Source organism: Raphanus sativus, chromosome 5, assembly GCF_000801105.2.
Source record: "Raphanus sativus cultivar WK10039 chromosome 5, ASM80110v3, whole genome shotgun sequence".
NCBI lineage: Eukaryota > Viridiplantae > Streptophyta > Magnoliopsida > Brassicales > Brassicaceae > Raphanus > Raphanus sativus.
Genome location: NC_079515.1, coordinates 37,730,186 through 37,744,626, shown reverse-complemented (window position 1 = coordinate 37,744,626; position 14,441 = coordinate 37,730,186). Strand labels below are relative to the sequence as shown.

The window sequence follows — 14,441 nt, the reverse complement described above, 5'->3', positions numbered from 1 at the left end:
CAGTGTGTTCCCAAGCATTAGGTCGTGGCCTTTGTATTATAGGAAATCGGCCAAATGATTGTCCATGGTTCTGTTCTCGACCCGGTCAGTTTCATCGTCCGTGGTACGGTCGTATGAACTTTGTTGACCGCGTCCACGTCCTGTCCATCCATCCCGGTCTCGACCGGATGGTTTATCATGATGGACGTGGCTTGTCTTTGTATTAATTTTCCATGGTCATAGACCATGTCCCACGGATCATGTTCATGTTTTTATAGTATGGTCATGTACCACACGGGTGTGTATTCTCCCCCTCATGAACATGCTATAAACCATTATGCCATTTCATGATACTTGGGACAGTTAGGCCTCATGAGCTTCCCTTGTGTACATGTTTCACAACGTGAGATTCTATGAGATAACTCTTTTGTGCCTTTCAATTATTTGCATCAAGTTTGGATCGATCCGGATGGCTAGTCCGGTCATGCCATTAAGTGTAATTTTGTATGGTTAACCAACTGGTTACCATGGCTCTTTTGCCTCTCATCATACTGATCTTAGCATAGTATTAATCAGTAGAGTATATAGGTATAGTCTTGACCACTTTCTTATAAGGCCTTAGGCGATTTTTCTTTCAAAATCTGTAGGAACCTTTTGTTCTCTTTTGCCCATTGTTTCTATATGGAAACCATTTCTTGTTAGTACTCAATGGGCCACGAAATTGGGTTTATATAATGCCCTTCAGGCAATGTCTTGGCTGTGGTCTAACTATCCTTCTAGAACAAGATTTATTGGGAGAATTTTATTTTTATTTTTCGTGGATATTTTTATGCTTTGTAATTCTAAGATAAATAAAAATCATTCAATAAATAAAATTCCAATAAAGGTTTTCATAAAAACACCAAATCATATAACATAATAAGATTTAAAGTAAATCAAACAAACAAAGCAAAATTTCAGGATGTCAAATGGCCTTTTAGCCTATGGTCAAGCCGGCCACTCCAACTGTCACTTTGGATGTGGCTTCCTCGGATTTATTATCTCTTTCATCACAATCTGCTTCATAACCACTCATCTCATTCTTTATTTTATTCATCCACTCTCTTTGTAATAAGTATGAGAACAGATCATTGTATGTGGTGAAACATTTCTCTCTATGATGTAAAAATAGATCTCTTGGATCTGCTGTAGAGAATGTCTTTTCAAGTAATTTCTCATCTGTTAACTTTTCACCACATAATATCAGGTTATGAGCTATTTCGGACAGGGTATAATTATATTCTTCCATGGACCCATAGTCTCGGAATCTGAGGCTCATCCACTCATGCCTTATTTTTGGTAATAACACCTTAGTGTATCTGGACATTAATTCTGTCCAGAGGCATCGGGGGCTCTCTATATCTCGGTACTGATTTCTCAGTTCCTCAATGAGATGATGGCTCATTACTGTTAATGCCATTTCGTTCTTGGTTCCATGATCATCCTTGATGATACATTTCCCAAGACCCTCTGTCCATAGTATATATGAGATATTCATTGCCCATCCTAGATAATTTTCTCCAGAAATTTCTAGGGTATCATAATCCAAGGTTTACATCTGAATCATATCAATCAATCAATCAATTCTTAGAATTCATGCATTCAAATAATCAATCAAACATGAAAATACTTTTAGAAATTTTATCACTCAATATATCAATGGTTTACACCAACCAAAACAAAAATTTCTAACAAGTATTAATTAATCAATATGAAATATCCCTTTAAGCAATCATATATCAACTTCAGAAATTTTCAAGTGTTCTTATGTGATCTAGGTTCCTGCGGACCTAACTAAAAAAATTTCAGACAAGTGATATATGAAATATAAACTATATGTTCAGGGTTATAATGCATCAGGTCTTACGACCCTTAGGTCACACGACCACAGTACATGATGCAAAGCCACACGGCTGGTTAGTATGAACAGTCAGATTCATTTAATCTATCCTAGCAGGATGATTCTAAGTGTTCAGGTCGGATTTAATGTAAATCTATCAACCTAATGAATCAGACAGTCTAGCAACCTAGATGAACAATCATACTAACAACCTAAACATCATTATGTATGCAAGTGAACCACACGGTTCCGATTGAATGATTATAACTTAATGCAATCGATTTTTATCAACCTAGCAATCAATGATCAATGGTGAGCATTCTAGCAATATTCCTATTTCAAATTCAGTTGGAATATGCAATTTAACAAAAGCTGAAAACTTTTCAGAAAATAAAATTTTCTATTTTTTCAGAAAAGGAAATTTTCCATTTTAGCAGAAAGGAAATTTCAACAAATCAATCAATGAAGCAATCAAGAAAATAATTCAGATTTCAGTTTATAGAATTTATAGTTTGTGAAATCGACCAAGATGGGTTTAAGGGGTGATCGATTTCTATTGGCTCCGATTGATCATTCAGATCATAAGGTTTTCGAGATCCAAGAACACTTAGTGTTTTGATTTTAATTAATTTAATCAATCTCTTATTGAATAAGGAATATTTGCGATTCTAACAACCTAATGACCGTTTGATCTAGCAACTTAACGGGAGAACTAAACCAAATCCTAATTTCTCAAATTTATTTAGGGATTCAATTGTCCTAGGTTTTTAGTTTCATCAAATTTTAATGTTCAATCCTTTAGCAAACAACCAAATTCGTTTTGATATGGTTCCAAAGGGTGTGTCAGATTTTATTTACCTTTATATTGGAGAGAATCTGAAACTGGACCATCTAAAGAGAAGAGAGAAAACCGCGAACGGCTTGAACGTCTATCGCAAGCAAGGAACGGGCTGATCGGATCGTCCGGAACCTCTACCGGCTGTTGGATGAGCTGTCGGATCGTCTGGTGGCTTATCGGGTGCTGATCAATTCGTCGGATGGTCGGTATGTGTGCTGGTCGGATGAGAATGGAAAGACAGCTAGGGTTTCCTTTAGTAAAAAGGAAATTGTCAACGCGGATTGAAACGGAGGTGGAGAACGCGTCTGAAGTTGGATTGAGACGATGTTTGCGGCGCTGGATTCTTCTCGTAGAGAGCTTCAATTTGATATATGGAAATTCGGCTAACTCCTTATGGTTTGAGAGATACGTCGATTTGAAGTTGAGTCCGAATTAGGGTTTTGAATCAAGTTGACGGCGCTTCTTGTAATAGCTCGTGAGAACGCGTCCGGTATCGGATTGCGATGAAGTCGACGGCGTTGGATTCGTCTCGTCAAGATCTTGAATTTGATAGGTATCTCGTCGTCTGGATCCGTCGGGTTGAGGAGATACGGTGTTTTGAAGTTTCGTCTGATTTCTAGGGTTTATGGTGGTTGCTGGGAAAAAGGGTTTCGAAATTCACTCAGGATTTTCTCAGAGCTCTCGTGCTGATAACGTGTTGTAAAACTTGTATTTCTTCTTATTATTGATATGCCAATAGGTATCTATATATATACATGTTACAAGGAAGAGATAAATGGAAAGATCCTATTTCCTACATGGAAATAGTAATATCCTAATACAAATATGCTAATACATAAATATGGTAAAGTCTAAGTCTTCCTTTCTTCTTCATGCGTCTGGTCCGGTTCGGTATTGTCTGTCCGGTACGTCCACCCGGTACTGTCCGGTACGGTTCGGTTATGTCCGTCCATCCAATGGTTTATAACACTGTCTATGATATTGTAATGGTTATTTACTAATTAAATATTTTTAATGGTCATTGTTTCCAATTTTTTATCAATAAAATGATGATTTGTTGAGTATCCAAAACGAAAAATAATTCATAATAAGTTTGTTATCTGGCTAAAAATATGATTAATCTGGTGTAAACAATATTTAAATGAATTTTAAATAATATTTGTCTCCATTTTGAGAAAAAAAATGACATTTTTAAAGTGATTTTTTTTATCTTAATTTTATATTGCATTATTTGAATCTTTTTTCTGTATGTTAAATAATCTTTGATCTTTATATCGATTTTTTTTCAATTTATAGATTTTATTTTTGTATTAGACGATTTTGGTTTTGTTTTGGTGATTTTTTTATGTATAGTAATGTTTTCAATTTGATTCAAAGATGATTTTTATGGATCTGATTTTTTTTGTTGTTTCAGATTGAAAGAATAAAACTAGAATCATATAATAATTAGACTACTATTGTTTTTTCTTATATTCTTAAAGATTTAATCTATTTGATTTTGAAGGTCTTTTTTTGGTAGCCATGCTTGAACTCTTAGTTTTGAAGGAAACATGTGATTCAGATTATTAAAAGTAAATAATATAATTAATACATAATATAAACATTATATTTATCTATGATATTATATGGTTATTCACTAATTATAATATTTTATGGCTATTATTTCTAATTTTCTTTTTATCTACAAAATCTGATGATTTATTGAGTACCAAAAAAATAAAAAGTTATAATAAATTTATTTTCTGGCTGAAATATATGATGATGTCAATAAATTTCATTAACCAAAACTAAATAACTAATATGATAAAAATTAGTCAACATGTAAATATTATGGAAATACTTTTTAAAAATAAAAAACCGTTTTAATTAATTTTAAATAAATTATATGTTTCTGACATGATAGTTTTATTGTTAGTTTTGCTATCACTTGTACATTACAGATTAATCTTTTTTTTGGGTGCATAATACAAACTTAAATAAATTTAGGGTCACCTGATAAAAAGATCTTCCCTTTTTAATCTATTTCGAGAGACAGAGACACAGAGAGAGAAAGTTAGACAAAACACGTCCCTTGCCGTTTCCTCTGTGTTTGATTTGATTTGATTTTGATGATGGCAGCTCCGGAGGATGAATCTTCCGCTCAGTCTCAATCATCTTCCGCCACTGCGGCTCCCACTCCTCCTCTTCCTCCTTCCTCCTCCGCTGGTGATCATTACCTCGCTAAGTGCGTCCTCCCTCCCAGCGTCGTCCTCCAGGTTGCTTATGGCTACTTCCGCTCCCCTTCCTCCCGCGACGTCGTTTTCGGAAAGGTGCTCCCTTCTTCCTCTAATCTCTACTTTTTAGGATTTGGGTTTCGATTTATTTGTGTGAAAGTTCGTTCCTTTTTATATATCTCTTTTCTAGGGATTGAGATTCTGCCACAATCTCACTTGTTTCAACTTCTCACTGTTCTTTTTGTGTTGAGGGCATTGTGAAAAGAGTAGACTTTGTATGTTTTCTTGTGGTTACAAATTGGGAGTTGCATTAGGTTACTGTAAGTATAAGTTAGAGATTAGGCATCATCATGGATCCATGATTATTCTATGTGTTTGTGGTGGGAAAAGCTTTATTAAAATCTTGATGTGTAATCAGTAACTAGAATGCTGTTTTTTTTTCTTACATCAGGAGACCTGTCTAGAGCTGGTGGTTATAGGTGAAGATGGGATTGTTGAATCAGTGTGTGAGCAGAATGTATTTGGAACTATTAAGGATTTGGCTGTTATACCTCGGAGTAAGGTAAGAATTTTACATCTAAACACGGAATAGTTTTATTTTAGTGATCAGGAGTTTCAGTTGTGCAAAGATTTTTTTCAAACACGGAATAGTTTAATTGATATCTGTGATTTGATATGTCAATCCTCTTTTCATCTTTTTCAGATGGGAAAAGACCTTTTGGCTGTTCTTTCTGATTCTGGAAAGCTCTCCTTTCTCTCATTTAGCAATGAAATGCACAGGTTTCTTCCTCTTGTATTCTTGTTTTTTTCCCGAAGAAGTCCTCATGTCATTGTTATCTTACTCATTTTACTGCCTTTTGGTGTAGGTTCTCTCCTATACAACATGTTCAACTTTCTAGTCCAGGGAACTCGAGGACTCAACTTGGAAGAATGCTCACTGTAGATTCTAGGCAAGTTTTGCATGCCGGTTTCTATTTAACCATGATTCTGTTGACGCCTTTAGATGCCACTCGTTACTATATTGCCTAGTGCTGGAGTGCTCACTATTGGATTTTCTAGAAAACTGAATTCGTGGGAGTGTTCACGTTCCAAGCCACACCTTAATGCTAAACATACATTTTTTATATCTTGTATACTAAAGAGTAATATTGAGTCATATTATGCATTTTGCAGTGGTCTCTTTCTTGCTGTCAGTGCATACCATGATCGCTTTGCTCTATTTTCCCTCTCCACATCGTCTATGGCTGATATTATTCATGAGGTATTGGTTTCTGTCAACAACTTGGGGAGCATCTTGTAACTTCATTTGATCCTTTTAACCATGACATGACTCATGAGTGATATAATATTTCTTTTTTTTTTAACTTTTAGAGGATTTTTTATCCTTCTGAGGACGGTGGGAAGAGTAACTCTATAGAAGAATTATCTGGTACTATTTGGAGCATGTGTTTCATTTCTAAAGGTTTTACTGAATCCAAGGGTTATGATCCTGTTCTTGCCATTGTTTTAAATAGGTATGGAATTCGTGCAATTCAAATAGTTTTGTTTTTAGTTACTGTTCTTTCTCATAAGGGTCTGTGATCCAAGAGTTGCTTACCTCAGTAATTTTCTGATTGGTATAGGAAAGGATCTCTCCTGAATGAGTTGGTTTTATTTGGATGGAACATCAAAGAAGAATCCATATGTTTAATATCAGAGTATGTCGAAGCTGGGGCTCTGGCACATAGTATTGTTGAAGTTCCTCACTCCTCTGGATTTGCCTTCCTGTTTAGAATTGGTGATGCGCTCTTAATGGATCTTAGAGATCCTCAAAACCCTTGCTGTTTGGTTAGGACATCCTTAGATCTTGTTCCTGCTTCATTAGTGGAAGAACATTTTGTTGAAGAGTCGTGTAGAGTACAAGACGGAGACGATGAGGGTCTTTCTAATGTTGCTGCATCTGCTTTGTTAAAGCTTAGCGATTGGGATCCCATGTTCATAGATACTGAAAGCGACACTGGAAAGTTGAGTTCTAAGCATGTCTCTTCATGGACTTGGGAGCCGGATCATAACTATAATCCCCGGATGATTGTTTGCTTAGATGACGGTGAATTTTTCGTGTTTGAACTCGTATATGAAGATGACGGTGTTAAGATTAATATATCAGAGTGTTTATACAAAGGTTTACCATGCAAAGAAATTTTATGGGTGGAAGGTGGATTCTTGGCCACGTTTGCCGAAATGGCGGATGGAACGGTTTTCAAATTGGGAAAAGAGAAGCTACATTGGATGAGTTCCATTCAAAACATTGCTCCGATCTTGGATTTCTCGGTTGTGGATGACCAGAATGAGAAACGAGACCAAATGTTTGCTTGCTGTGGTGTAACTCCTGAAGGCTCTTTAAGAATCATTCGTAGTGGCGTTAATGTAGAAAAACTTCTGAAAACCGCTCCTGTTTATCAAGGAATAACTGGTACCTGGACTGTTAAAATAAAGCTTCATGATGTGTACCATTCGTTTCTTGTTCTGTCTTTTGTTGAGGAGACCAGGGTTTTATCTGTGGGATTAAGTTTTAAAGATGTCACTGACTCAGTTGGTTTCCAGCCTGATGTCTGCACCTTGGCATGTGGGCTTGTTGCCGATGGTTTATTGGTACAGATTCACCAAGATGCAGTAAGGCTATGCATGCCCAACATGGATTCTCAGTCTGATGGTATTCCGGTTTCTTCACCATTTGTCTCCTCTTGGTTTCCAGGAAACGTCAGTATCAGCTTGGGGGCAGTTGCTGAAAATCTAATAGTTGTGTCTACGTCTAACCCCTGTTTCCTGTATGTTCTTGGGGTCAAATCAGTATCATCTCACTGCTGCGAAATCTACGAAATTCAACGGGTGGAGTTGCAGTTCGAGGTTTCCTGCATCTCAATTCCTCAAAAATCTATTGGGAAGAAGAGATCCCGCGCTTCTGCCCTGGATAGTAGCTGCAAAGCTGCGATCCCTTCTGGTATGGAGCGAGGCTATACGTTTTTGATTGGCACACATAAGCCTTCTGTTGAGGTCCTCTCCTTCTCAGAAGATGGTGGTGGTCTTAGAGTCCTTGCCTCTGGGATGGTATCGCTAACAAATACAATGGGAACTGCTATTCGTGGATGTATCCCTCAGGATGTAAGACTCGTGTTAGTTGATCAAATCTATGTTCTTTCCGGGTTAAGAAATGGGATGCTGCTTCGTTTTGAGTGGCCTCCCTTCTCACATTCATCCGGGTTGAGTAGTCAATGTAAAGAAGAGATGGACATTGTTGTGGGTGAAAGAGACAATTCACTACCCATCAACCTTGTGTTAATTGCCACCCGACGTATCGGCATCACACCTGTTTTTCTGGTTCCGTTCAGTGATTCACTAGATTCAGATATCATAGCTCTTAGTGACAGGCCATGGTTGTTACACACAGCTCGACAAAGCCTTTCCTACACTTCCATCTCTTTCCAACCTTCTACTCATGCAACTCCTGTATGCTCATCTGAATGCCCTCAAGGAATTCTTTTTGTTGCAGAGAACTGTTTACACCTGGTAATTATATTCTTACAAATTTTAGTTCCAGACTTTCACTGACTAGCAGCTAGTCAATGTTTAATTTTCTGATGTAGCTTGCTTGGAATATTATTAGCAACAAACAAAGACATAGTTATTTATTTTCTACAGTTTAGTTACCTCTGACGTATTAGATTGTTTTGTAGGTGGAGATGGTGCACAGCAAACGGCTTAATGCGCAAAAGTTTCACCTTGGAGGCACTCCGAGAAAGGTTATCTACCATAGTGAAAGCAAACTGTTGATTGTGATGAGAATTGATTTGTGTGATTCGGGTACGTCTGATATATGCTGCGTGGATCCGCTCAGTGGATCAGTGTTGTCATCCTACAAGCTCAAACCCGGAGAAACTGGAAAGTCGATGGAGCTTGTACGTGTGGGAAATGAGCAAGTCCTTGTGGTTGGGACGAGTTTGTCATCTGGTCCTGCTATACTACCTAGTGGTGAAGCTGAAAGGTTTGAAAATCTTGTTCTTTAGCCACTTTTAATTTCGACAAACTTTTTTTTTTTGCTGATTGTGTTCCTTTGAATGGCTATTTTACAGTACAAAAGGACGAATACTCATTCTCTGCTTTGTACACACTCAAAACTCGGATAGTGGTTCAATGACAATCTGTTCAAAAGATGGTTCATCTTCCCAACGTACATCACCTTTTCGTGATGAACAACTATCAAGCAGTAGTATCTGCAGCAGTCCAGATGATAACAGCGATGATGATATCAAACTTGACGAAGCTGAAACATGGCATTTGAAATTAGCATGTGCAACCACTTGGCCGGGTATGGTACTTGCGATCTGTCCGTACCTTGATCATTTCTTCCTGGCGTCTGCTGGCAATGCCGTAAGTCTCACTTTGACAATCTATTGTTCTGTTGCCAATTGTTTAGCGTGCTAATCTGCTAACAAGTATGCTTCTCTTCAATAGTTTTATGTATGTGGTTTCCCGAACGAGACTCCTGATAAGATGAAGAGGTTTGCGGTGGGAAGGACTCGTTTCATGATAACATCTCTGCGCACATACTTGACTAGAATTGTCGTTGGAGATTGCCGTGATGGTGTTCTGTTTTATTCTTATCATGAGGTTTGTACTGTTGTCTTATATGTCATTCTCTTTGTTTGCCTACTTAAATTTTGGCTGTTAATATTATGATAATTCTTTTTTTTTGTCATGTTATTGAAGGATGTGAAGAAACTTCACCAAGTATTTTGTGATCCAGCGCAGCGGTTAGTTGGTGATTGCTTTCTAATGGATGCCAATTCTGTTGCAGTATCTGATCGCCAGGGGAGTATAGCTATCCTGTCTTGCAAAGACCATTCAGACTTTGGTAAGAAACACTTACCCTTTGCTCGTTAAGCTCTCATATATTAGTCTTAATAGAGGAGTCTTTGCTATGAATCTGAAGAATTTGCTAACTGAAAATACCTCGTGGTGATCCAGAGTATTCAAGTCCGGAGTCCAACCTGAATCTAAACTGTGCTTATCACATGGGTGAGGTTGCCATGGCTATCAAAAAGGTAAAATCCTGAACTTGCAGTGAGTAATATCACTGTACCAATGTCATAACTTGAAAAAGTTAGTGCTTCTATCTCTGAATTGCTTTCTGTTCATGTACTTGTCTGATATTATTGTTAACAAGCTTAATACTATGTTGTTTACCTTCTTTAGATAAGTATGTTAATTGTCTTTAGGTTATAGAAAACGATTGCTTGGCGCATTAGTCCATGTCTAACAATTCCTTGAGCTTAGTTGGTGCAAGTTCAATCCTCTGTTTTCAGAACTGTCAGGGCAATAGTTAGTGTATGGACGTTGCAGTTACTAGATTGACCAATATGATCTTTGTATATATCAATTCATTACTGCTTACTCCTACATTCGTGAACAGGGTGGCAACATTTACAAACTTCCAGCTGATGATGTGCTGCGAAGTTATGGTCTTAATAAAAGCATTGACGCAGCTGATGACACTATCATAGCTGGCACACTCTTGGGAAGTATATTCGTCTTTGCTCCTATTTCAAGGTATGATTTAATATATCTGACTCTATATATAATAATATCACTAGTGTTTGCAGAATATAAAATTCGTGTGGCCTTCTTTTTCACCAAGTAGAAGCTTTATGGTCTTGTGTTTATTTTCAATGGGAGGTTCAGTGACTGACCACAATTAGTTTATGTAGGGAGGAATATGAGCTCCTAGAAGCCGTCCAAGCAAAGCTTGTGGTCCATCCGTTGACTGCTCCTGTTCTTGGTAATGATCACAAGGAGTTCCGAGGTCGAGAGATTCCGGTAAGTGAACTAAAAAGAAAAAAAACAGCTCTAATTTTTCTAGATGTGAGATGAAATATCATTTTCTAAGAGTTGAGTTCTCACTTCGGTGGGTGGACATATAAAGAAGATATTTGATACAAATTATCTCTTATCCATTATTGGTATAGTACGAAACATAAGTCGTTTTTCACAATGTTGCAGTCCCAAGCGACAAAGATTTTGGATGGTGACATGCTTGCTCAGTTCTTGGAGCTTACAAATAGACAGCAGGAGTCAGTTTTATCGACGACGCCTCTGCCCTTACCAAGCACAATAAAAGCAAGTTCAAAACAATCTCCTTCTCCGCCTCTCATGCTACACCAAGTTGTACAATTGCTAGAGCGTGTCCATTACGCTCTGCACTAGGTCATCCTCTTCTCACCCCTCCCCCTTTCTTCTGTAAGCTTGCTACTTAAAGGCCAGCATTTGACACGACTGACGGTTTCAGTTATTCGATATGGTGAGTCCAACAAATTCTTAGTAGCTGGAAACTGAGTTGGAAAAAAATTCTCCATAGTCTTAGGAGCTGCTGCCTTGTGTTCTTGTGGGCAATGAGTCTTAACGACTAGTCCCTGAGACATGGATCATACTTGCTTTCCTATGTACAGAAGTTGACATGTGGGTTTTAATGCATAGGACTTGGTATCGCTGTGTATATACATAAAACCCAAATATATTTTTCATTGCTCTAGTATACAAGTGATATGATAACATAAAATTATTGATGAATAAACGTTTCATTGATATAAAACATACATAAATAATAAGGATTTCACATCATTTATTTTAGATACTTTAGATATTATATCTAAAAACATCGCATCCGGATATCTACATATGAAATCCGAATCACCTGAAGTTTTAGCATATTATTGGATCCTTCATATCTACGAGGGGACAAGACTAGCTTCTGCTACCTTGACATAAATATCATGACCTCCAGCATCGTACTTCCGCATATCCAAGAGCTCTCCGGTCCACATCACACATCCCGACCCATTCATGTTATCCATATTCGCATACCCGGTGCAGTTACAATCTCTAACACACTTCTCCCTGCATTCCTTCAACTCGATCACCTCGTCCACAACCGCTTCGCTTGTCTCCGGTAGCTTCATCTGACTCATCCTCAAAAACCCATCTCCCTCTCCACAGCTTAGCCTCTTGCTCCTCACACAACCACTTGACGCATCTCTCAACTCCCATGCCCTCGCATTCTTGGGAACGAAGCCTTTGATACAGTTACACGTAGGCGTCGTGTGCATGTCACAGTAAGCGTAAGGACCACAAACTATGTACAGATCGCATGTATCTTCCGGGAATGACCAAAACATGTTACGTTGCGGTACTGTGTTAGTCCATGTGATTACTTGTAAGTACCCTGTGTAACTCATTCTAAACCTCGAGTGGATGTTGTGGTTGTTGTTGACTTGGAAACTGTATCCGACTTCCTCTTCCTCATCTATGAAATTGTTGACAATGTAGCTCCAGTTTTGCATTTTCGGTATACCGTTAAACCGGGCTCCGTTCCAAGGACCGGTTCGGTACACTTTGAACTCATTATTCAGTAGATAAAACTCATGTAAAAAACCTTCAGTTTCGAGTATGAACGAATAATCTCCACTTGATGGATCAGTAGGGCTTTTCCAAGATGTGAGGATTTTTTCCTTTTCTGGACCGATGAGGTTCCGACCAAGTTTCATCTCCGGGAGCAAAGTATCCACCGGAAAATCAAAACTCTGCCACACGAACCGGTTTAGGTCTTTGGTTTTGGAGTCTCTAAGCACGAAGTTGCCGTTAGCGAGAAGCTCTGCCGTAACTGGTAAATGCGCAACTCCCGTAAAGTTCGTTGACCAGACAGGAGTATCAGACTGGTCAAGGAGGACGAGGTTTGATGAATGAGAGATTTTGAGCGTTCCAGTGGAGTTGTGAAGAGGGTTGTCTCTGTTGGCAACCCAAACGTATGTTCTCTGATCAGAGGTTGTCTTGTACCAGATGCCGAGATACCAACGATCAGCACCATCTTGAGAGTTTCTTGTGGTGGTTTTGAAGAAGCCTAGCTCGAAGACATCCCCGGGAGACACAAGGGTTCGGTTGCTTGAAATTGTAAGAGTTTCGTTAGATGACAAAGTATTGGTCGAGAACACATGATGAAACTGAAGCGAGACAAAGAAAAATATGGTGCAAGAGTGATAAAAGTTTGGTAGTGCACCTTTCATCTCTCTCTTCACTACTTTAATTTTCTATCCACTTCTTCTTTTCTCGCCCGTTATTTATAGAAAATTTTGTTGCATGCTGATTATTTTTTGAAAAAGAAAAAGAAAAAAAAACTAATGATTATTAATTTATTAGATTCGGTCTCAATATCAGTGAAGTTAGCTTAGTGATACTTGAGAGAGTTTCGGCTTCAATACGGTTTTGGGTTCGATTTCCTATGGCCACACAGATATGGATCCGTTGCTTTCGACTCATTTAAATGTTTAGGAAAATGTCTATTCGTAGACTATACCTCCACTCAAAGGTTATGTTTGTGTTTCATGCTAATTATTAGATTTGCAAAACTAATGTGGATGGTTTGATTTAAAATTTGCATGGTTTATGTCTTAAGTGTAGACATTATATACTTTTCAGCAGACAAGAAAATTGTTATTTCCACATTCTATGACTTTCCAGCTATTCTTTAATTCATTTTAACAAACTATTGTCATTGGTCAATAACTTTACCACGTGAAATTGATTTCTCATGCAACGTAACATAACATGTGTTTTTTGACCAAATGACATAACATATCATATGTTGTTGTTTTTTTGTTCTAAATGTTAACATATCATATGTTGTTTTCCTTCAGTTTAACTTAAACTGCAACGTCCAACGAAATAATACAAAATGGAAACTCAAAAGAAAAAGAAGGGAAAATTTTGATAAAACACAGTTTTTTTTTTGAGAGAGAATCTATTTGTGAGTCGCACCAGCTAGCTCTAAAATTCCATAAATCTGAAATATCTAAAAAAAAAATTCATAAAACAGCATTGTCAAGAATAAAGCTAAGAATCGAAAATCTTGAGAAAATCAGAGGTTATTAGCTGATCAATTTGAAAGAATTGTGACCACTTTGTTAGAAGTCCCTAATTGGAATGACCTCTGAGACAAAATTAATTTTACATGATATACTTTTGAGCTTGAAGAGATTACATGATTCGGTCTTAACTTCATGGTATTAAAAAAATCTTGAGCAAAAAGATTGGTGGAAATATTTATTGCATTTCTTTTCATGATTGAGGGCATCTATATCATTGGAAAATTTAGTATCATGTGAACTTTTATATGTAGTTGGGTATGCATTGGATGAGTCCATATTCACATTATATATTTTTATTTTTGCTAGTGAATGCATGCAACTTTGCCAAAAATTAACATTTTTATATTTTAATTAATAAGGGATATTGAAACCATTCAATGGAGCCCTAATGGTAACAACATAGAGAACTAAAATTGACAAACCAACTATGTAATGAAGTGCTCCAGGGATGTTACAATTTCACACAAAAATGGAGAACTTTTTTTTGTTTGTTTTGAACGATGTGAAATTGACAAACTATACTATAATATATTCGTTAGTGAAATAGTATAAAACACCCAATGCATATTAATAGAGGA

The 14,441-nt window shown here is 37.3% G+C and overlaps 2 protein-coding genes across 2 annotated transcripts; one reads left to right on the top strand and one right to left on the bottom strand.

The window, feature by feature from the left end:
- The first annotated feature begins 4,714 nt into the window (after window positions 1–4,714).
- On the top strand, window positions 4,715–11,482 carry LOC130494449 (pre-mRNA-splicing factor prp12-like). Its single transcript, XM_056985970.1, has 15 exons — window positions 4,715–5,005; window positions 5,361–5,471; window positions 5,613–5,689; window positions 5,776–5,859; window positions 6,083–6,170; window positions 6,281–6,423; window positions 6,532–8,455; window positions 8,623–8,930; window positions 9,019–9,316; window positions 9,401–9,556; window positions 9,656–9,800; window positions 9,914–9,990; window positions 10,359–10,495; window positions 10,654–10,762; window positions 10,946–11,482. Exons 1-15 carry the CDS (start codon window positions 4,805–4,807, stop codon window positions 11,147–11,149), a joined length of 4,062 nt encoding a protein of 1,353 aa, XP_056841950.1. The 5' UTR covers window positions 4,715–4,804; the 3' UTR covers window positions 11,150–11,482.
- Window positions 11,483–11,484: 2 nt separating this feature from the next.
- Window positions 11,485–13,030, bottom strand: LOC108862364 (S-locus-specific glycoprotein). Its single transcript, XM_018636467.2, has one exon. The coding sequence runs from the start codon at window positions 13,000–13,002 to the stop codon at window positions 11,671–11,673; it is 1,332 nt and encodes a 443-aa protein (XP_018491969.2). The 5' UTR covers window positions 13,003–13,030; the 3' UTR covers window positions 11,485–11,670.
- Window positions 13,031–14,441: the final 1,411 nt, after the last annotated feature.

Bases quoted from the DNA above. Each gene is read 5' to 3' on its own strand.
- LOC130494449 (XM_056985970.1), top strand. From the start codon at position 4,805: ATGATGGCAGCTCCGGAGGATGAATCTTCCGCTCAGTCTCAATCATCT. The intron at 5,690-5,775 runs GTTTCTTCCTCT...CTTTTGGTGTAG, and splicing joins TTTAGCAATGAAATGCACAG to GTTCTCTCCTATACAACATG. The intron at 9,991-10,358 runs GTAAAATCCTGA...ATTCGTGAACAG, and splicing joins TTGCCATGGCTATCAAAAAG to GGTGGCAACATTTACAAACT.
- LOC108862364 (XM_018636467.2), bottom strand. From the start codon at position 13,002: ATGAAAGGTGCACTACCAAACTTTTATCACTCTTGCACCATATTTTTC.